The following is a 22,673-nucleotide window of genomic DNA, read 5'->3' as shown; positions in this document are numbered from 1 at the left end:
GGTTACCACCAAAACAAAAAGGTAGCTTTTAGATTAATTTGAATGAATCACTTTGACCTGTCAACAATCGACGTCTTTACATCTGAAACAAAAGACCTTCGAATCCTACACAAGGTAAGTGTCAAAGGCCATACAAAATGTTAAAATCTTATTTTAGCTTTTAGTCCGAGTCGAAAAGCTTTTCCAGCACTTACAAATAAGAGAGCAGAGACAAAAGCGAGATAAACCACAACGTAATTTCAAAGAAACGTGATTCGAGAAACTTCACCTACCTTGCGCATTGTTAAGGTGTCATACCATGAGAAAATAATAATTTTCTCTTGATTACACCCAAGACAGGCGCACAAAGCAAAAATGAATATTCATATGCAGTGATTCAAAATCACTGCTTCTTAATATATTTCTTTCGACGGAAAATGCACGTTTCGCGCGAAGTTTTCTTTTCCCCGATATACTCCACCAGGTTTATCATATATATAGATAGAGATTTAATTCATAGAGGGCGATTATTTTTTTGCGCTCTTACTTGCAATAAGCTATCATATTTGGGAAAGTTAATGGGCACCAGATAGCATAATGTTGCCAGATCTTAATGAAAAATGAAAAAAAGAGAAGTACATCATATTCTATTCAAAGCCATATTATTTTGCCAGATCTTAATTGAAACGAAAAAACAGAAATACACGATAATCTATTCATAGCCAAATCTGGCGCCAGGAAAATGTTCAAGAAATGCACGCAATGGCGAAAATTGCGCATTGGAGGAAATTGCCCCGTGGTAAACAGCAAGGATGGCATTTGTCACATTCGTGAAGTTGGCCTAAATCGTTGCATCTGGCAACATGGCGGACCTTCGTGAATTGAGTCAATTTCCTTAGTTTAGTGGTTTGATTCATGCCTTAATTAAGCATGATTACTTCATTACTTCTTTTGCTAAAATGTTGACCTCAAGTCTAATTTATAGGGAACTTTTCTCGAATCTTTTCCGCCCTCTTTTTGTTTTTAAGCGGGTTTTTCCTTAGATCGCAATGTTTCAGATATGCCCCAACTGTTCGCACCACGAAAGCAAGGAAAGAGAAGAAGAGAAAAAAAATTAAATACTGGTAGCTTGCACAGGCCATGATCACCTTACAAACTTTTAGACTTTCACTCTCAAATGAACCGGTTGTAGAGAAAGTTCCTATTTTCTTTTCCAGCAAAAAATCCATTTTTCTCTGCTTTGGTGCGTTTCTTTAACCTTTTTTGAAAGCAGAAAGCTTTTTTGCTGACCCTTTTATAACTCAAAAAGCCTTTATTGTCGTTATTTTCATATAAAATCTTTTTTCCAGTATAAATGAAGGACAGAACTTAACCTGTTGGTGAAAAGGTTACGTAACAGTGTTCGAAGAGCAGCAGGCCACAGAAGGAAAAATAAATAACTATTTACAATGACCTCAACTACAGTGTACAAAGCCTGATACAATGCGAGCCTTCCTGAATAGTTTTTTTAAAAAGGAATTTCTCTCAGCCACTCCCGAGGCGGCCAGGAAGAGGAACAAGGTGCGTGGCCACGTTTAATAACCAGCTTTTCTTCTTAAGGTTCCCACATAAATCCACAGCGAAAACACCCCCTGGGGGTAGGGGTGAATGTGTACAGCCAAAGCGAATTCTACATCCGGGTCCTCTATTGAGTGCACGCCAGTGCTGAACACCGCTTCCGATACCGGAGGCATGTCGGTAAAGGACATGTTGATGGGAAAGCCAGACAACTGAATGGAATCAAAACACTTGAGTCAATACAGTGATAATTACAAACGCCATGTGGCTGCAGTTGGTTAACTAACCCTGACACGCACAATATTGGTTGAGTAATGACCATTGTTCCCTACGTCTGTCAAAAACTTGGTCAAGATAGCTTGATGTTATCTTAAGACAACTGATAGGTTCGTCAATTCTCATCACCTTCTTGCCAGTTGACATATTCAAAGAGTGATCATGATCATGATCACAGTCAATTAATAACAAGTTAGGGTTAATGTTGGGTTAGGGGAGGGGTAGGAGGGCTGTTGCCCAGGTACTGATATTGATCCGGTACATGTACCTGGTTCACCTTAAGAGGCAAAGTAACAGCGGGCTGCCTCTCGATGATTCTAATAAAGCTGGAGTGCCTTATCTTAACATAATTCTATCCTATTTTTAAACTCTGAGTTTACGCGAGGACGTTCATTAAGATACCTAAGCCGACGCACCTTGTAAGAGGCGAGGATTTGGTCCAGCTCAGCCGCATGATTTACATTAGCAGTGTTACTGACACTCTGTTCCATGCTGAACACAAAAAAACATACAACACTGTTAAAACAATTATAAATAATTCACCGACGTGGATGTGAAAAGTAAATATGCGAGGTTAACATCTGTCATTTTCACCGACACCGAGGTTAATAACTGTTTTAGTATATACCACAGAGAGACCCAAAAATCAGTCATTTCTGCTAATATACTGAAAAGTGGTCGAGACTTATAACCAAACGGTTTCTATTTTGTATACATTGAGGAAATACCCTAGCTTCTTCTGTTTCAAAACATAATATCTTCAACGTGCGCAGTGAACGCACCATTCACAAACTCACAAGTGAAAAGTGTCATAGAAACCGGGTTCATCAACACTCGAAGAAAAATTCGTATCTGCGCATGGTCATGTTATGAAACGGCTTTTTAAAAGTAATAAATGGGAAGGATAGAGAAAAACGCTCGAAAACGGATGCGTTTCCAAATGAAGACGAACTGATTTGAAAACGCTCTCAAAAAAGTGGAGACATTTGAAAAGGCAGGCATATCGCTTTAGTGTGGACGGTCGAAAACAGCCTTTTCAAAACTACGACTTTGGATGACGTCAAAGCGTCGTGCAACCTCTTTTCCGGGCTTCTCGTCTAAAATTAAAACAAATATGCCGAACGAGCAAATACATTTTTGATATTATTGACCTGTTTAATCGCTCGTTCGGAACTTAATATTGCGTTATTTACCCTTTCGCTGATAACTCTTCGAAGAGGAATATTTATTCTAAGAGCATTGGTTCTCTCCAATGGTTCGCAACGCAAGACTCAGGCAAGTAAGCCATATCAAAGACTGAGAATATTTTGGATTCGAACAGGACGAACAGGCATGCGCAGATTAACGGGTACGTTACTTCAAGTCAAATATGCGTTTTGGAATGTTTTAGTGCGGACAGTCAAATACGCGATGAAAACGCTAGTGTGGATGCATAGAAAACGATGCGTTTATAATATGACGAAAACGGAGCGTTTTGAAAACGCATTAGTGTGGACGAGGTCTTAGATGAGGCAATAAGTTCATTGCTTTCGTAACGTGCAATAGCATAATTCTGCTGTATGTTAAATTAACTCCTTTTTACCTGGCTAAAAGACTCCTGAATGCTTGTGTACAATATCTGGCAAAGAAAGACGAATATCATTCCAAATCTAAACCTAGCATGATGTTTCTTTGGAGAATTCAATTACTGAGGTTAAGATAATAAGCTTCGAATAATTCCAATGAGAATATCTTTTACTTTTCCACATCTTGTTGGAAAAATAAATATATCATTCTACGTTTTCACACACAATCCGGAAGAAAAATCTCCATAAGGCTGCCAAATGACGAGAAACAGAGGCTTTTAGACCAGTGGCTGCCAGTTGTCAGCTCCCATGCAAAAAATAACACAGTGAAACATTTAACGCAGTCGTTACCTGTTCCATCGGGTGACAAAGCGAGGTCTCCAAGACATAATTTTCTCTCGCAACATCTTTTCAATCCTGAAAAAAGCGAAGAAAGAACGTAATCTAAATTATGTGTCATGATACCGTGTCGGCCATCATAGTGAAGACTATCTTCAGAATTTAATCGAAGAACGGTTTGCAAATACATGTTCAAGTGTTTTTATTTCGGTCTTTTTTAAACGGATAGAGTACGTACTTTTCTTGAAGTCCAGTAACATACTCCTGGTCCACACGCTTGTAATCAAGGATTTCCCTCTGAGGAAGGAAACAAACACAACGATATTCTGCTTGATCAAATAAATAATCACGGGTAGTCCTCTGCTCAACGCTACCAACAAAAACAAAGAAGACTATATTCTTTTAATTAACAACTGAGTTGAAAAGCGTCGTAAATTGGTCACCGTAAAGAGTTAAAAGGCTGACGTTTCGAGCGTTAGTCCATTGTTAATCGCTCTGACGAAGGGCTAACGCTCGAAACGTCAGCCTTTAGACTCTATATGGTGGCCAATTTACGTTTTCAGCTCAGTTGTTTCCACTAAACTACCTCTTATACTCTCCTACCAACGCAGCACCACAGTTTTTTTAGAAACGTACTCCCTTTATACATTCTTTTGTGATTAGTTGAAGTTTAGGCGAGCTAAAACTCGAGACATTGTTTTTTCCCTCTACCGCTCTAACAAAACTGTATACTGTATCAGTTGGGTTTCACTGGTATTCACTCCGCCCTCTGGTCTCTCAGAGTTTGTATAAGTATCGAAGGTTACAGTAAGAGTGCTTTTTGATGAGTGAAGTTAAACCAAAATCCGAGTAATCACAAGAGCAAATCACAAAAAAGGGAAAAATATCTCAATATTGCCATGACAGCTGAGGTATAAAGAAGCGCATTACTTGAAGCACGGGAAAACACGAGTGACCCCGTCACGATGAGTTGTTTGAAATCTTGCGTTTGATTGGTTGAGAGAGTGGCGCCAGTTTTCTTGACCAATCAAACGCAAGAAGTAAAGAAAAACCATAGCAATCCAGAATTACTTCAACAGACAACTGCAAACTGCTCTTAAAATGTCCTCAAGAGGTTTCTACCTGGTTGCTTAGTAACCCCGGCCTTGGATACGACTTTGTAAAGAAAGGCTGCCACGAGTTGGTCTTTGTTAGGTCAAACATCAGTCGATACGGCTCTTCGGACACCTGGATATTAGCCCAGATCTATCAAAGGAAAAAATGAAACAAAATGAATTAAGAATCAGTTCTAGGATCTGATAAGCTAACAATTCACTTTCAGCCAGTACGTTAAAAAAGGGACGTTGCTATTATGAGCAATTTAGATTCTATAAGACTTCGCTTTCCAAATTGAAGCAGGAGACGATTCGAAGACACGTACAAGACTCATAGAAAGAGAAAACAAAAACATGAATCAGTACTCCACTAAAATGTAAGTGTTCTTCTGTGGTAAGTACAAGCAAACCAGGAATTCCCTATTAAGTATAAGGAGTAACCTTATAAAATAACTCCCATGTACTAGTAAACGTACATTTTCGTGATTAAAGACACAACCAATGCTCTTTAACGGGCAATTTGTATCCTGTACATCGTATTTATGTCCCGTGTGAGCGTTCCACAACAGAGGGGATCCATCCAACGTCAGCACATAAGCCGTGGAGCCTGGAAAAGAGCTTAAGTTAAGAAATTGAGCCCACAGACAATTAAAGCGAACGCATGTTCAACAGATAAGAGGCATGACAATGGCTGTTGGTGTAGAAGACGGTTAAGGCTTATCCTAGTACAAAAGTAATACCAAGTTTTCATCACTTCTCCATCAAAGGCATATTTTAGGGCTAAAGTCTTGGGCTATTTCCTCGTCAAGTAGTGTGAGAAAATTGCAGGAAACTAAAACAAAACCAGAAAAATTTTATGCAAAGCCATAAACTAAGTCAAATATTAGCACCAATCGATCCGTTATATTCGCTAGGTCTTTTTTGAAAAACCCGGTCCATAGTGATATTTTAGTGATCTATTGTATACAAACCTTCAGGTATTCCTCTTCCGAGAACAACGTAAGCTCTCTTGCCAATATGTAAGAAATAATTACAGAGTAGGACAGCATGTTCCTCCTCGTCCCCTGCCAACATTCGAAGAAATTCCTACCACAAATTAAAGAGAAAAGACACCTTTTTATTCTGGCTGCCATTACCTACAGCTTGTTCCTTTTTAGGCGTTGTACCTACCTCGGATGTGGACCAGATATCGCAAAGATCCGGAAACGCAGCAGAGTCAGATACAAAGGGAATCATGGAAACGAAACGAGCAATACGTTCCTGAAAACACAAAAGAGTTGCTAAAATTGGAGTCTTGTTCTTGCCACACTGAAAGCAACTTGTGCTCGGTTTTTGCGACAAAGATCTCCATAAGCGCGCTTGAAATTAGCTTATACGCACATTCTACGCTGTCGCGTGGCTACACTTGAAAGGTCGCTCTTTGTTCAACTTACATTTCCTACGTGAACAGCAATTTGAAAGGGAATTAAACAACATTTTATTTTACCCTCACCATTTTGTACTGTGTTTCTTCAAGGAGCTCATCAGGGGGATTCTGCGATCTGATGTACCGGGTCAAAAACACTTTCTTGCCTGCCAGGTTAGTTGCCAGTGCCTGTGAAATAGAGCGACCTTTAACTGATTAACGTGTAACTTCCCTTCACAATTTCGGTACATCGAGCAAATGAATGATTAAAGTAAAACACTCTGTCAGCTTGAGAGTGTCGTGTTGATAAACATTGGAAAAAAAATCCTCGTTTAGAGGCAGCAAGCGAGGTCACAAAGGTGGAGAGGGGGGGGGGGAGGGGAAAGCCGCACGGCTCTGCGTAGGGGGCTCTACCAAAAAAAAGCAGAGACAGGTAAGGATGGTAAAGCAAGCGCAGTGGTCGTATGATTAGATGCGAAATAATCGAACGCAAAGGTGGAGAGGGGGGGGGGGGGAAAGGGGAAAGCCGCACGGCTCTGCGTAGGGGGCTCTACCAAAAAAAAAAGCAGAGATAGGTAAGGATGGTAAAGCAAGCGTAGTGGTCGTATGATTAGATGCGAAATAATCGATCCGAACGAGGAAATATTTGGCTCTCATCTGGTCTTTCCACTCAATCAAGATGTGTAAAATATAAATAAAAAGAAATCAGTTGGTAAGGTGATGATACCTTTGAAGCTGAAAACAAAAATGACGAAAGTAAAAAATAAAAACCTCTATAAATAACATTCGAGACAGATATTTGGAAAAAAAAACGGAAAGAAGACGTGTCACTTTCAAGATCAAACCTTGAATTCTCTTTTTGGAAACTTTTTCCTCAGGCCCTCAAGCCACAACTGAGCGTTATGTAAAAGTTTATCATCCTCGTTGCTTTCAAACTAAAGAAGAAAACATACAGGCAAACAAACAAACCAAATTAAAAGGTTGGTTTAGCATGTCAAAAGGAGAGTCACCAAGCGGTCGCAGATTTTACCCTTTCAGCCATAGGTTGTGAAGGTTGTAGTGGTGGTTCTATTGTCACAAACAGTGTCAGCAAAGTGTCATTTCTGGATATAATACCCAGGTCCGCTGGTGCCCCTGAGTGACGTCCCCGTTTGTGATAACCGAGGAGGACTGGGGGAGTATTCACACGAAAGGTGCCCTCTACCTGAAATGCAGAAATGACAGATATTAGACAGCTATTAATATAGGTAATTCCCACTCTTCCCATCACGATCAGTTATCTACCATAGCGTTAGAGTGGCCGTTTAAGTTCTCAGTTCTCATAGGTTCCACGTAGTGTTGACCTTTGCAAGTAACTTTTTGCGGGAACTTTCAGTGAAAACGAAACAGTAAGAAACTCAATGGTCGAGCGTTATATCACTTTTAAATAGTAATCTGGATGCGTAATCACTGAGCTTAAGTTGACTTGTGGTAATTTAGTGTAGACCCTTAAAAAGCTACTTGTTTACATGGCGTCAGTAGATACCGGGAGAATCCTCTATCTCAGTGGTTGAGCAGTCGAACTACTAGTAGGAAAACTCTAGAGCAAAAATTTACCTTGCAAATTGGCACTCTTAGTACCCGCGGTATCAACAGACGCTTTTCATTCTACTAATTTATCCTTGTTTTTTCTCGTTACCATGTTCCCGCCCATACCGTAGCTCCATTTTCTGCATATAAACACACACAACCCACAACTCCTCTATTCGCTCTGACGAAGGGCTAACGATCGAAAAGTCAGGTTTAGAAATTCTTTACGGTGGCGAATTTACATTACCAACTCATTTGATAAAACCAACTTATCTCACTAATCGGAAGGTTACAAGTCTAACTTCTCTTACAGGAATTTGAACTATTATTTTAACTACATAAGTCTATACCACAGACTTAAAATATTCGCCTTTCACGCAATTGTCGGGCTTAAAAGAGATCATCTTCACTTACGTTGCCAATGATATTTCTCGATGAAGACAAAAGAGGGTGCCCGTAAAAGTGATTGTACAATGGCCACAATACCTTATTATTGAAATAAATAGTCGAGAAAGGAATCTCAACACTTCCCAGCCAGTGGCGCTCAAGTCGTTGATGAATATTCGTGGATTGTTGGCGATCATCCTAGAGCGGGGGAACGCAAAGAAGCACGTGAATCAAGACTGAGGTAAAAAATAAAAGCCAAGGAAAAACAAGCAGTTAAATAACCGCGTAAAATTCATGAAACGAGCCGTGGTGCAAAACTGATTTCTAACTTGTAAAATGTTGAATACGACTTCATCGAACAGATTAAGATAAACCACATCGTTGACGGTTTGAAGATTCTCAGGCGAGTAGTCATTGTTAGGAGCTCTGCAAAACAAGAACAAAACGAAAAACATATCAGTGAGGCCAACTTCATCTGGACAAACCTTTTAAAATGTAAGTGAGCCTCATGAGCATATTGAAGGAAATTTCTGCTGAAAGAAAAAGGTTGAAATGTTGCCTTCTATACTTAACAATCTACGACTAACACGGCTGTACAAGTTGAACCAGGTGCAGAAGATTTAAGAAACTTTCACACTTACTTGAAGGGTATCATAAGCTCCTCATTCCAGCTTGGATTAGGACCATCAGCTACTGAAGTACTAGCAAATTGTCCCTGAAACACTGCCTCCACGAAGGGACGGACTTGCGGCTGTCAAAGATTAAAGCATAATCAGGATTCATTTACAAAATACACTTCGCGCTCATTGTACAATCTTTAAGTAACCCACTAAATGTTTGAATCTTACTTCGTGTGAGATGGCACCCAATTCTGTGGTCTGTTACGTAGAAACACTCTTGAAGACATTATGGTCAACAACAAAACGATACATTTACAAATCCTTAGGTATATTCACGGCACCAAAGTTACAACTAAGACCCAAATTTCTCTATAACAACTTTGGATCCTCAGTTATAACTTTGAATACGTATCGTTATCTTTGGATCCGCATCGATATCTTTGGATCAGCATGGTGTTATTTTCTGATCCGTGTTATAACATTGCACCCGTAGCTATAACTTTGGATCTGTAGTTACAACTTTGTATCTGTATTTAGAACTTTGCATCCGTAGTTTAAACTTTGCATCTGTAGTTAGAACTTTGCACTCGTAGTTATAGCTTTGTACCCGAGCCGAGAAGTTTGGATCCGTTGTTAAAGGTTTGGATCCATGTTATTCCTTCTTTGCCAAAATACATCGTTTTTCTTTCATTTAGAACAGAATTTACAAGCCGTCGTAGTGCAGAGCAGCTGTCGTTTTCAAATACAACAACCACGTGACACAATGCAACGTTACATTTGAGTAACGGGAGAAATGTTTGATTTAACATTACCTTCCCCCACGGGTCACTTGTCGTTCGGGGGGCTCCCTGAGGACCACTTGGAGGAGCCCCGCCATAACCAGGACCACTTCCTGAAAACATATTAGGGGCCCCAGCGCGTAATGAGCCTCCAGCGCCAAAACGAGCTCCGGCTCCTAGAGAACCACTGTTTCAGGAAGAGGAAAAGTCTTGTCATTGTTGTGCAGTTACAGCTCAAGCAGGGTTCATAAGACGTTCCCATGGGAAGGGAGTTAAGAAAAACAAACTTTTTCAATAAAATATGAAGGAAAACAGGAATTTTAAAGAGTTGGTTGGGGGTATTGTAGCAAACATCCTACGCGAGAGTGATAAGGATATTTTCTGTTACAACACATCCCCTTTTGGAGAACACGACAGACGGCAGTGGGATCGAGAACTGAGGGATCATAGTATTTCTTAAAGTAGGACTGGTTTGCTACTCTCATTTTGTGCACCTAAAGGTAAATAACAGAACCTTTCCTTCCCCCTAAAAACCATCAATCAATAATTTCTATCATTACCAACACCTACCCTGCCGGCTGCACATCATTCCGGACAGGGATATCCAAAGCACGCACAACGTTTATAAATACTTTAACATCACTGACAGTCAGATTCTGAGAAGAAGCAAAGTTATCAGTTTCTAACGAGAAAAATGAAATGCTTTGTTGATAATCAATTAGAATTTGATAAAGATAGATTAGCCGCCAAAGTAAATTTTGAGAAGTTGATGTTGGCCTTTCGTTGGAGCAGCGCAGTAAAGGATTGTGGGTTGTTGGAGTGTTCGTGCACAATGTATTATCGTAATGACTGCTGCATAAATAACTCAATTAGATGAATGAGGAGATTTTTCGTTGACTCGATCGGATGCCATGAGGGCAGCTTGACGGTAAAGTTTTGTTCACACGGTTAGCAACTTTTAGTGATGCCTGAAAGTAGGTTCGAAGAGGCTCTTAAAACAATGGCCTCTGTGATGCGGTGCGGTAAGGTTGAAGGGGAATTTTATGGTTGCCAACTACCTGAGCTCCTACTACTTTTCTTTCCTTACGGACAGGACGAAGCGGCCGTCTGGGAGCGAAGAACTGTCCAAGGCGAACTCCGATCTCACTGAAAAAATATAAAGCAACGACTGAAAGATTACCTAGAATCCTGTGGAGTTACGGTTTGTTTTGTAACATAAGTGAAGGGTTTTAATTGTTAGAACGGAGATGTGAAAATTTAGAGACTATTCATTCGTCGCATCTCTTTTATACAGACATTAAGCCAATGACAATAAGTTTAAGGTTTAAATAATCAAAATGCAATTGTTTGGAAAAAAGCTAAATCACAAGGTCTTAAAAACTTCTGAAACTAAATTTTTAATAATTCGTATCTTACAAAGAATTGTCTTAAAAAGTTACACAAAAGTTAAGAGCAAGCACTGCTACAGGTAATTCAAACCAATTGAGTCTAAAATTGGCCAAAAATAACACTCACCCGATGTCCGGCACTTCGTCCTCTATGATCATGTCCTTTAGTTCGAGCTGCCGTTGGGCGACCAGAGAACGCTGCGTGACCTCATTTCGGATCTTGTAAGATGTAAGCAAAAATTAAGGCAATGCCTACCAACCAAGCCTACCAAAGTCGACGTTTTCGTCGAAATACACAGCCCTGACATTGGCTAAAGCGCTTAGATAGCAACTTGAGAGACCATGAGGAAGTTGTTCTGTGCCGATTATCTGCTAGTTATAAAATGTGCCGTGTTTGTCCGCGTTCAATCCTGCGATCTTGGTCTGTCGCGGCAAGGCCTGTGTAAATTATCCATTCTTTTTTTATGTTTAATTTTTGGGGTAGAAACAAAGTGGGCAACAGTTATCATGTTTACATTTCGATCGTCTAAAAATGGTGTGAGTGCTTTCATAGTCTAGGGACTAAATAGTGAAAAGAGTTGGGCGTAGGAAAATAGACCCTTTTCGGTAAAAAGCTAATTGAAACTGTACCTTATTAAGAAACTTGGTAACAACAGTTTTGTGCGATGATATTTCATCTTCAGATTCTTCTTCCTCCTGCTCGCCCCGCATTCTTTTTTCATAAGCCTTTTTAAGACAAAGAAAAGAGCGCTCAGATGAGCTGAGTCACCATTCGAACATTTCAAAACAAATGTAGCTTTGATTTCTCAACAGGCATTTTCAATCTGTGTAAATCGCATCTATCTCGAGCCACCCTCGTTCCTTTTTGATGTAATCTTCCCATGTTCTATCTACTATCTACTTGGTTAGTTTATGGCTCGTTCCTATATAAGAAGTAACTCTGTCACTCCAAAATTTCGCCATTTTATCATACTAGGGCACTGGAATGCACAAAAGATGACAAGACATAACACCATGTGGGCAAAAAGACAGAAAGGAAACGGAGCAACAAAATGGCCGCACTGAACAATTCGAACCTCGTTTCCTCCCGCCCCCCCGCGTTTTTTAGGCTTCGCTATTCAAACAACGAACTTATAAGCGGTTTGACGATAAAATAGCACATTTTGTTGATTTTCGCGCAGCGAAAAGGTATCCGGCTTAGGTGCCAAACAAATGTAATGTTTCAAACAGTAGTTAGCGAGAACAAAACCATAAAAATCCTCACGTCAAACACTTTGTCGGGTATTTCTCTGTCCCGTGATGGGATCATTTTGAAATTCTTGAACTCGGTCACCTGAAAAGAAAGTCGTGATTGATCAAGGTCATACAAACCGTTCTAAATTCAAAATATTTAAAGAGCTGGTCTAATTCTTCCGACGGGATTAACCTCGTCGGCAAACATCTTTTGAAGAGGTTGTAGCAATGGAAATCTATTTAATCATTTAACTCCTTGGAGTGACTCAAGCACTTCATTTCTCCTCACAGTATCACCCACGAATAACACACTAAGGTCATCAAAAGAAAGGAAATGAACGTTAAATTAAGACTGTAAAACGAACTTTCCTTGTCAGTGCCATTGGAAATATCTGGCAAACAATATGAAGCAGATGCATTCCGATGTTAGAGTGTAAAGGGTTAAATCCTAAACTGAACAGAACGTTCTGTCAATGGAAGGTCGCTCATCTCACCCCTTTGTCTCTCAGTTGAATAAGCTTGAATCGCTTAGACTTTGCAAACTCCTTTTGACTGACAAATTCACACTCTTCCTCCAACTGGTTTAGTCGAAAGTACTGTGGAGCATTTGGTCCATCCTGTACTCCCTGAGTGAGCTGCAAAAGGAATTGAAGTACAAGAAAGAAAATAAATTGCGTTGAAAACATATCCTTTTATTTTTTGGTACTATAAACCAAAGCAAAACCATAACTCTGCTATCAACATCTCTGTTTTAGACCTAGAACTAATTCAGTCCAGTCATTTCAGTGCACTACAACCTCCGAGTCGTTACTCTAATTTACCCATTTTTGCCTAGATCATTTTTCAATTACTCCTTAGAACCAGTCCCAGATCGCGTAGGTTTAGTTTGCCTTCACCAGTGATCGGTCAAAGTCAGTGACAACTACCGACAAAAGTCAATTTTTTAGTATGCTTTCACCTGTAATTACAGGTTAATGTAGTTTGCTTTCACCAGTAATTGTTCAAAGTCAGTGACAACTATCGACAAAAGTCTTTTTCTCAGGATTACTCTCACCCGGACCATCGGACTAAACGATCGATTCAGAAAATAAACCAAATACCTTGACAATGTTCATGATATCAGCATTGGCGGGGTCATTAGGATCCAGATGAGATTGCTCTGAAGGAAAGAGAAGAGCATAAATACCAGAAGGCTGAGAGTTCTGCCGTAAAGATATTAGGAAGAACTTACTTTATGGACTAGAGAGATCACGCCACTAACAAGACAGCAATTACAATTTACAGCCGTTCTAGCAAAACACCCTGAAGACTTGCAGTTTCTATCGACCACCGTCAAACACAAGCAGAAATCTTTTTTTCTACCAACAATTTCCACTTACCAATCCATTTGATTACATTTTGTATGTCAACCATTCCTGCTGCTCCCAAAGCTGCCAATGCATCGTACCGCTTCATGGCACTGATGGGAAGAAATAAATTGAATGTGCAGAGAAATAAAAGAGCAAAACAAGATACGAGTAAAATCAAGAGATCGCAAACTGATAATCTCTTATAACGTTAAAAACAAACTTAAAAGCGAAAACGAGCGAAAACCCAGAATGATAAACGTCAACTTTGTAAATAGGACACCACAGATGTCAAATTTTGAGCTCGTTCTTTGAATGGGGAAATATGTCATTCGTTTTGTTACGAGAGAGAATATGATTCCCAAACGAGGATTGAACCGTAACATTCGGATTTCGAGCTCCGATGATCTACGACTGAGCCAGAGAAAAATCACTGGTGAAGCAAGCTTTCTACTAAGTTCATAAGTCTGCCAATTTTGTTCTTTGATCTGTTGTTTTGTCCGTTTTATTATTTCATTTTTAGGGACTTTACAAAAGTATTGATTTCATCACCCATTGGGAAAAAAAAGAGGTAAAGAGATTGAGAGTAAAGAGTAGCCTTAGTTTCTCTTTTGACTGAAGCCTTCGACTATAAAACAGGGTAGCGCATTCACCTCACCAAGTTAAAAGCTGGATTAGACTGTGCAGGAACCAAATCTGACCTACAGTACCTTAAATTGGAAGATGGTTTTGTAGTGAGTAAGGGTGGAGCCATAGCTTTGCCGTCACTACCTACACCCCAACTGACACTCGCTAAGACAGTACCAGAGGTCAGAAGATAGATTGGGGGCTGCGGCTCAGCTGCATTGTTTGAGGTGAAGTCCAGCGGCTGCCCTGGAAAAGACCAAGCGAATTTTGAAATAAGAAAACGAATGCAGTGTGTAACCGACGCGATGGGCTTGCGCCTTCTGTGATAGACTCTGGATAAAACGACCTACGTTCAACCCCTGGCTGAGTCTGTGTTGTGATCTTGGGCGAGACAAGCAGTGCTTCTCCAAACCCACCTTGGGTACAGATGAACTTTCAGAGAAACTGAACAAATTGTTAGGGGGGCGAAGAGTGGGCACGGGGGGTGGGGGGAGGGTGAAGGGTGAAGAAAAGGGGGAGTGCACCACACTGCGACGGACTTAGCACTCATCTTCATCCTGGAGAAGTAGACATTCTCTTGTTCAACCTATGCTGCTGACAGCCGGATAACCACTCGCAGGTATGGGCTACTTGGCTTCTAAAGTCTAACCTTTGAAGAGAGAAGTGTGTGGCTGTTATTGAATGGAAAAATTAGTGTAGAAAGTCACTAATAGGACACGTATCCCACGAGGTGATAAACAATACCCGAGAATGGAAATCGTCCGATTGTGCACGGTAGCGATGAGGCATATTCCGAGGCAACTGTTCTGTACTCACCACTTCCAACACCTTCATGTTTGTAGAAAACCTGATGATCACTACTGAACTCATAAGAACCCAGCTCCACTCTCCCAGACATGTGACTCGGTTCAGGAATCGGTAAGAACAACTCGGCAACAAGCTTGCTTTGCATACCAGATTCCATTAACTAATAAATTACGAAAAAGAAAGAAATGAGAACAAAAGAAAAAATTACAAGAGCAATGATGCTCTACTACAGATAAATGAATGGAAGTGCTCACCATTTTAATAGTAATGCTTACTGTTCTTAACGGTTTCCTTGTCAAAACTGAAAATTTCACAACTAATCAAATAGCTTGTGTCTTGTGTTTTGTATCTTTTTCCCTTTTACAACTGAATTTGAAACCTTTACACTTTAAATTTAATAACCAAATGGTTCCTCTATAGGTGGCCTAAGTCTTTGCCATCCCGAATGCGGTCATTCTACTCATGCAACGTCTTACCTCCTACAGTAGGCGCATTCCCTGAAAACGCATGTTATTTACTGACTATAGCTCAGAGCATCTTTAACGAAAAATAAATACAAAAACCCCCTTTCAAAGCCCAACGACGAAGCACTGAAAAAACAATTGAAACAATGGACAAAGTAGAAAGTTTCTAACCTGGAGTTTGATGTTCTCTGGCCATTGGACAATCTGAATGTTGTGTATCTCACCAAAGTGGATAGTAAAGTCATTTGACAGTCTCCTATTCAACATAACACCACCACCAACAACAACAACAAAACAAAATCAAAAGAAGGGGACAAGACTACAAAGCAAAGCTCAAAACTATCGCCACATTAGCTCTCGTTTTAGCCATGAGTGAATTGAAGGCATGACGAGCTAACTTCTGGTTGAAGGTTTCTCTTCGTCATACTGCTTGATGACATAGAGTAGCATGTGCACTACGTAAGTGTGGAAAATTCAACTTACTTGACGATTGTCCTCGACACCTCTTTGCCATTGAACAAAACCTTAATGAATGCAGACCAGTTTTGCATTTCAGTGCGCCTCTGTTTCTCAGGTCTGAATAGTAAAAATATAAAAAAACAGTCACAAATAAAGCAAGACCTAACAATAACTACAGCATGTACAGTCAGTTCCTAATACCTTCCGCTCCCTTTTTGCTATTCTTACTATTTCAAATTCTTCCTACGAAGACTAAGAGACTTTAAACAGTCAACCACTGTGGACTACGAAATGCCCTGAAGATGGGTGCTTCCTCAAAACCAAGAATGCCGCAATACCTTGTAACCTGATCAGTTGGGGTAACATTTGCTGCCATTTGAAGTTCAGGGATGAGGACAGGTTCTCCTGCAAAGGCAATTGTGGGAATATTAAGGCCCTTTTCGACTGTGTCTAACGACCAGAGGAAAAGTGATCACATGCAAACTTCCACAAGTGAGAGCAAACGAAGATAACCACGCCACGACTGGTTTTGTTTCTGATTGACAGAGGGGATAGCGTGAATTTTCAGATGAATAAAAGAGGGAAGCTAAGAAAAACAATGCAATCTTGAATTAATTACGATACTCAACTAAAAATCACTTAAATTTCATTGAAATCTTAATCAAACGAGCCACTTCGTAACATTTTGAGTAGTTCCTGCCACATGAAAAGTAGGTTTCAAGTAATAAGGAAGGATCTTCATTTTGATCCATATCGTTGATTAGGACAACAGTTTTTCCGGAAACAATTTTTTTTTAAAGTAAATTGATATGTGAAGTAAAATGCATTGATACAATTATTACATCCACCATAGTGTAATCAAAATTAATATTCTACTACCTATTCCATATCATATTTATTTCAGATATGCCATCTTGAAAACTAAATTTTCCCAGAAACTGAAACACTTTAGAAGATTTCTCTGATACCATTTACTATCGCAAATCCAGGTGACGAAAGGCACACTGTTTAAAACAAACAAAACTGCTACGGATGTTTCATGTTGCTGTTACCACATTGTACCTGGAGCGCGTCTCTTTTCCAAGGCATTCTGCTTAAGTTTCTCGTACTCTCCTGCCTCGTCAAACTTCGGGGGACGGGTGGGCCGAGGAGGGACTGAGGAATACAACAACAGATTTCAGATACCTGGCACACTTATTACGCGTTTTCAACGACTGTTCCGACCGTTCCGTAGTCCCTCGTTTTTACATGAATAACCTAGAGATTGCAAGGTGTACCGATATGCTTTGTTGTTTCAATGTCAAACCAAAAGTCGCAAGGTTACAAATTCTCTTCTCTTAATCCAGTGCGAGTAAATAAGCAACATAAGAAAAGTCATAAGGTGTAGAAGCGTCACAAGTGAAATATCGTGTACGAGTCGTTCTTAACACTTAAGACCAAAAGCCAGAGGACATCAGTATAATCATCGCCTGCACGATTGCGCGACAACGGAAGCAGTTGGTTCACTACACTTCACTTGATCATAAGGCTGCGGTGACGCAGGAGCACTCGAACCAAATTAAAAAATCTAATGAAAAATTCGAAACTGTGGATCTTAATCCTGCTATTGACACATTCTCTGCGGAAGCGCACAATCACAAGAGTACGGCACCGGAAAGTGGGCCTTGCGCTGCAAGTGCTCCATCAGTTATTCCGACAATTCACCAACAAGGAAGTCTGCATAAATTTTGCGTAACAATTATTCTAAATTTCAATGATAGACTCCCTACGGCCTTTAAGAAGAACACTTTGCATCAAGAGGATTATTTTTCTGTTGATTTTACAGATTAACTTCACTTACGTCCATCCGTTCCACCTTCGTCTTCAACTAGGCTGGTCTCTTGGGATTCCTGGCGTGCTCTTTTCTGTTTCACAAATTTCAATTACAACAAACTAAATTTAAAGAATCGATAGGTAAGCAGACTCAGTGTCAAAATACAGAGCAAATATGATTTCTAAAGAACACAAAAGTAAACCCAACCCCAACCCACCCCTCTAAATCAGGAGTCTAGCGCGCTAACCACTGCGTCGCTGCATCTCCCTATAACTACGATACCTAAGAGGAAAAGTGGACCAATCACTGGAGTTAACTTGCGATGGAACAGCATTTTATCCAGGGGGGGTGGGGGCGGGAATGGCAATGATCATAGTCAAATGTGTGTTGTGAAAAACGAGTCCCAGCCACCGAGCCCCCGTGCAGACCCTACCTTTACTCGTTACAAAGATGCATACGTTAAGGCCTGGTTAAACACATGCAACATCTTGCAACATTGTTGGAACATGTTGTGAGATACTGTGAAGGTACTGGCCAAACGCACACAGCATCTTGCAACATTAAAAAATGTGGCAACAAAAATTTGACCATTTTCAAACTTGATCCAACATCTTGCAACATGTTGCTAAAGGGAAGCCAAACTTGTGCAACACGTTGCAAGCGAAATATATCGCAAGATGTCAAGTTGAAATGTTGCGCGCGTTTGGCCGGGCCTTTGGGAATCAGTGGCTAAGTGGGTAACAATGAGACATCATGTACCCTTCTCTTTGCTTCTTTTTTCCACTCTCTTAATTCCTCCTCGTACTCATCTTGTTTGCTTCGATATTCTTCATCAAACTCCTCCCTAAGCAAAGAAATAATTCAGTTACAATATGTACTTCTTTTCAAATCTCAGCAAAACTGGGTAAAAATAATTGAGTGAAATTGATAGAATTTCCTGGGGGAATTAATTTACATCTCCAAAGAGTTACTGTTAAAGTCGCAGGAGGAGGAGGATTGTAAACCGGTTGGGTACAAAAAGTTGTAATGTATTGAGGGAATATCCCACCCTTGCTGATCTCCCCTTTTAGCAGCCTCGCCATGACCCTCTGTTGTCACCCCTCCCTTTCGTCCGGTTCTTCGAGTACAAGTTTTTTCAAAGTCGCCATTTGGCGAATTAAAATAATAAAATGGTCACCAAATGAAAAAAGTAACACTTCACACAATACCACACGAAAGCTGAACCACACCGCTAGTCTTGTATAAAGCAGCATGTTTGATATCCGTTTTTAGAGATTCACGCAACATTTTAAAACTTAATATTAGGGCAACTGAAGAGGGGAACGCAAAGTTTCATAAAGGAAAACGACGAAAGATGAGACCAGTAAAACTAAGATGTAAATAGAGATTATTCCATGGAAAGTACGATTTTCATTCACGAGTTGTGATGCATAAAAGATAAACGAACGAGTGAGCGGTATGAAAAAGTGAGTTTTTTGATGCATCGCAACGAGAGTATAAAAATCGTTTAGCACTTTCTATGGTATAATGTTTTTATTTCGTACATACTAAGATTTTTTCTTACTGACCGACGCATTTCAAAGATGGGAAGCCATTCAGGCGCGAGAGCAAATTTTATTGTAAACACCGCCAAATCAAATTCATTCAATTTATAAATGGCATCGCGAATTGCGGATTCTTACAATTATGAAGTATGAAAACTTGCAAAGAAAATAGGACAACCTCGGGTTTAAAAATAACCAATGCGAGAATCTCATTTAAAAAAATCATGCTTGCCGGTCTTTGCTCTAGTGTTTTCGTTTTCTCGTTCATCTATGAAGTCATCTATTGGTCCTTCAAGGATAGCAAATCTTGATTCGTCTTCTTCCATTCTGTTTTAATTGAAAGCTTCGCGCTTGTTGCCCTCCTCTGTGAAGCACTATCGTTCGTGTCTCTGATTGGACGAATGATGTATTTTCTAAGTCGTTCGCTTTTCTGATTGGTTGGTTGTGTATGTACGCAGGCTTTTAAATCTCAGTATGTATGAATAAAATCATAATTTTCTATATCACCGTCAAACATATGCAGTTCGCCAGATTGGCGACTAATGCTGCAAATTTAGTCGCCATTGTAACAAAACGATCGGCGCTTGCGTGGAAAAAACGTAAGATTGTCAGCAAAAAAGGTTGCGGTTTTCATAATGGTGAAGGACATAAAAAGTTAAGCAAGCAAAGAAATGATCCTCGCAGGTGGACTGATGGGATTCGGACCCGTGCGCTAATTCCGCGCGTCCCTGGGTATTAGTGAGGCGCTATTACCAACTGAGCTACGATGCCACATGTTGGGAGTGAGGCAAATTTTAAATGGTTCACCTTTCCCTTATAGGATTGTGATAAAAATTTTTAAATGAAATTCACTTCATTAAAAATTGTGACATCAAGAAAATATCAATCAAGAAATACGAATTAATTAATATTCTTCTAGTGAAAGTCGTCCGAACCTTTTTTCTTGCAGTTCCTCAGCTAATTCTTCCTCAAAAAATGCTTGATCCTCATCTTTATTGGTTTCCTCTCTACGAAAATAACACAGAAACCCAGGACTCAGAATGTTTTATTAGAGTAAGTGCCTTTCGAACAGAAAAAGAAAGATTAAAAATTTTTCTTTTCAGTTATTTACGTCATTTTTGACTAAGAGTTTCAGGTTTTAGTGAGAGCATTAGCCCAAAAGTCTTCTAAAATGGTGTAGTTTGGTGTACATTTAGTGCAGCGTTGTACTGTATGACATTAGAGCCCTCAGTTGTTACATTGTGTTGTTACCATTCTTATTTGACAAGAAATGTAGAAAATGCCCTTGACAGAGAAGCTGTAGACAGATGCGATTAACAGCTAAACAAATTGATTATATTTTGGTGTTTGTACACAAACTTCAACTGGTACATCACTCAGTCAAGCTAAGTGTGCTGTGATTAGTTAATTTGAAGGGTTTCACTTTACTGGCCATTTTAGTTGCTAAAATCTCGTTATCAACCGCCAGTTTTCCTTCATTTTCTATGAGTAAGTAAGAGTTTGAATATCTTGTTTTCTTTGTGTAAACTGACTTCTTCAGCTTTTCACGTGCATCAGTCCGAGGACGACCTGTGTATAACCAGAATTGTTTCCCAAACCTGTTTACGGACCTTGAGCTCAGTTAGTAAGAGGTATGTACAATATGTATTCTAAACAATGTCAAACAATTTCAATACCTTTTTATCGTCAGCTTTAACTGGGTGTTCACGTAACCCTGGTATTCTCTAAGAGTCTTAATTTCACGCCAACACCTAACACAAACAAAGAATAAGAAATGGTAAAAAAATACTCATCTACAGTACTAACAACACTTAAGGAAATATTCTTAGGTTCAGACATCAGTATCAGACAAAAACATCCCAACTTACCTTAACATGTTCTTAAGTAAAATTCTATCGCTGTGGTCCTCTGCATCTCTTAGTTTCCTTGTTTGTCTGTTAAACAATGCAAATGAAAATCAACAATTAATTAAAAAAAAGAAACATTTAACACCACGGGTTCAGTGGTCATGGTGATTCATATATCAGTGATGGTGATTCTTAATTATTGCACTCCACATCCTCTAAGTAAAATGGCACAAACAAATGGCTAAAATGAGAGCGAGTGCTCAACTGCGCTACAGTGGACTGTTATTGAAGACCCACTGAAGAGAAGGAGAGAGCTGTCTTCTCCAAAACAAGATGAATTAACGAATGCATTTTTTTAAGCTAAATTTTTTGTTAGGGTCCTTCTCTGAGAGGCTGCATATTTTTATGAGTGGTAAAACTTCAAATGAGAAGAACGCTTGAGTAACCATGTAATTATGATATTCCAAAGAGCAAACTAGAAGTTCCAAAATTTTCTTTGAGTTTAAAATTCAACTTTGGAGACCGCTAGTTTGGATAAAAGTCAGAAACCTGGTCCCACGTGCATGATATCCCACAATCGAACTTGCAAGGAAGTGCTCTCTGGTTACCATTGTTCTCACTTGTTCCAAAAAATTGTCAAAAGTTGAGAGAGAGAAATGGGACTTTGTTGCAATACAATTAGGTGGCAGGTCTGCTGAGCAATATTCAAACTGGTGGGCTCCACGCAAGACTTTTTAAGTAAAGTTTAAGGCTATTTCCAAAAGATTACATTACCCGTTAAAATATCAAAACAGTGCAGTCTGTCAAAATTTTATGTCTACGTTGAAAGGTGCAGAAAGTATATGACACCCTTTGCTTTTATATAAAAAAATCATGTTAGTAAAAAAAAAAAAATTATCTCAAACCTGATTTGATTTTTGTACTCTTTTATTCTCTTGTTTGTATCTGATATTGATATTGCCCTTGTTTTTCCTTTTCCCTGTGTGATTTAAAGAATTCATAAAATCATTCAAGTGTCACAGCTAAGGTTTAATGTCACTGCAGACAGAACAATAATTATCAAGCTGTCTGAGTTGAGGAGGTTAAAGTACCACACTTGAGACTGTATCAAATTAGACTAACGGCAACCTTACCACTTTTTCTGCATTTTCTTGAAGCTGTTGAAGTGCAATCTTTAATGCTGTCAGCTGAAAGGAAAAGTATCAATATTAAGGCAAAGTGTAAAATCAGTTTTTGAGGAACTGGTTTGAAAAAACAGACTGTATTCTGTAAGCATCTTGGTGAGGGGAGTCCTGTGACATAGGATGACATTTCAACCATCTAAGTCAAATTCACCCAAAACATAATTGACAGTGCATGTCAAAGCATAACCTCATTCCCAGTGTTCTTACTTGAGGGAGGAAGAGACAGGATCCTGGTCACAAGGTTGCTCAAAACAGTCCTTCTTCAGGACTACCCTCACCTACAATGTGGAGTTCTTACTTCATCATAAAAAAACTAGTTGAAAGACAGACTACTGGTTGAGAAAGCAATAATAAACAACTATTTCTTGACAGCACCATAGGAAATGTATAG

The 22,673-nt window shown here is 39.6% G+C and overlaps 1 protein-coding gene across 2 annotated transcripts in view; it reads right to left on the bottom strand.

Annotated features, from left to right (window-relative positions):
* Window positions 1-1,271: 1,271 nt before the first annotated feature.
* Window positions 1,272-22,673, bottom strand: part of LOC113680785 (coiled-coil and C2 domain-containing protein 2A) — a 30,401-nt gene continuing 8,999 nt past the window's right edge. For both annotated transcript variants that reach the window (XM_027197836.2, XM_027197837.2), the window contains 37 exons: window positions 22,232-22,285; window positions 22,004-22,077; window positions 21,120-21,185; window positions 20,928-21,002; window positions 20,187-20,258; window positions 18,467-18,551; window positions 17,735-17,798; window positions 16,957-17,049; window positions 16,233-16,299; window positions 15,919-16,011; window positions 15,607-15,691; window positions 14,981-15,131; window positions 14,248-14,410; window positions 13,571-13,650; window positions 13,292-13,350; window positions 12,686-12,826; window positions 12,223-12,291; window positions 11,589-11,684; window positions 11,086-11,177; window positions 10,629-10,716; window positions 10,141-10,226; window positions 9,604-9,757; window positions 8,813-8,922; window positions 8,501-8,597; window positions 8,271-8,369; window positions 7,246-7,419; window positions 7,061-7,150; window positions 6,303-6,404; window positions 5,981-6,070; window positions 5,782-5,896; window positions 5,287-5,417; window positions 4,839-4,961; window positions 3,955-4,013; window positions 3,729-3,794; window positions 3,395-3,430; window positions 2,229-2,304; window positions 1,272-1,748 (listed from right to left, as the gene is read on the bottom strand). In XM_027197836.2, the coding sequence (XP_027053637.2) occupies window positions 1,554-1,748; window positions 2,229-2,304; window positions 3,395-3,430; window positions 3,729-3,794; window positions 3,955-4,013; window positions 4,839-4,961; window positions 5,287-5,417; window positions 5,782-5,896; window positions 5,981-6,070; window positions 6,303-6,404; window positions 7,061-7,150; window positions 7,246-7,419; window positions 8,271-8,369; window positions 8,501-8,597; window positions 8,813-8,922; window positions 9,604-9,757; window positions 10,141-10,226; window positions 10,629-10,716; window positions 11,086-11,177; window positions 11,589-11,684; window positions 12,223-12,291; window positions 12,686-12,826; window positions 13,292-13,350; window positions 13,571-13,650; window positions 14,248-14,410; window positions 14,981-15,131; window positions 15,607-15,691; window positions 15,919-16,011; window positions 16,233-16,299; window positions 16,957-17,049; window positions 17,735-17,798; window positions 18,467-18,551; window positions 20,187-20,258; window positions 20,928-21,002; window positions 21,120-21,185; window positions 22,004-22,077; window positions 22,232-22,285 (3,570 nt within the window). In that variant the 3' untranslated portion in view covers window positions 1,272-1,553. The remainder of the gene's footprint in view (window positions 1,749-2,228; window positions 2,305-3,394; window positions 3,431-3,728; window positions 3,795-3,954; window positions 4,014-4,838; window positions 4,962-5,286; window positions 5,418-5,781; window positions 5,897-5,980; window positions 6,071-6,302; window positions 6,405-7,060; window positions 7,151-7,245; window positions 7,420-8,270; window positions 8,370-8,500; window positions 8,598-8,812; window positions 8,923-9,603; window positions 9,758-10,140; window positions 10,227-10,628; window positions 10,717-11,085; window positions 11,178-11,588; window positions 11,685-12,222; window positions 12,292-12,685; window positions 12,827-13,291; window positions 13,351-13,570; window positions 13,651-14,247; window positions 14,411-14,980; window positions 15,132-15,606; window positions 15,692-15,918; window positions 16,012-16,232; window positions 16,300-16,956; window positions 17,050-17,734; window positions 17,799-18,466; window positions 18,552-20,186; window positions 20,259-20,927; window positions 21,003-21,119; window positions 21,186-22,003; window positions 22,078-22,231; window positions 22,286-22,673) is intronic.

The sequence above is a fragment of the Pocillopora damicornis genome, chromosome 4, assembly GCF_964200805.1.
Source record: "Pocillopora damicornis chromosome 4, jaPocDami1.2, whole genome shotgun sequence".
In the NCBI taxonomy this organism is placed as follows: Eukaryota; Metazoa; Cnidaria; class Anthozoa; order Scleractinia; family Pocilloporidae; genus Pocillopora; species Pocillopora damicornis.
This window is presented reverse-complemented; position numbering and strand designations above follow the sequence as displayed.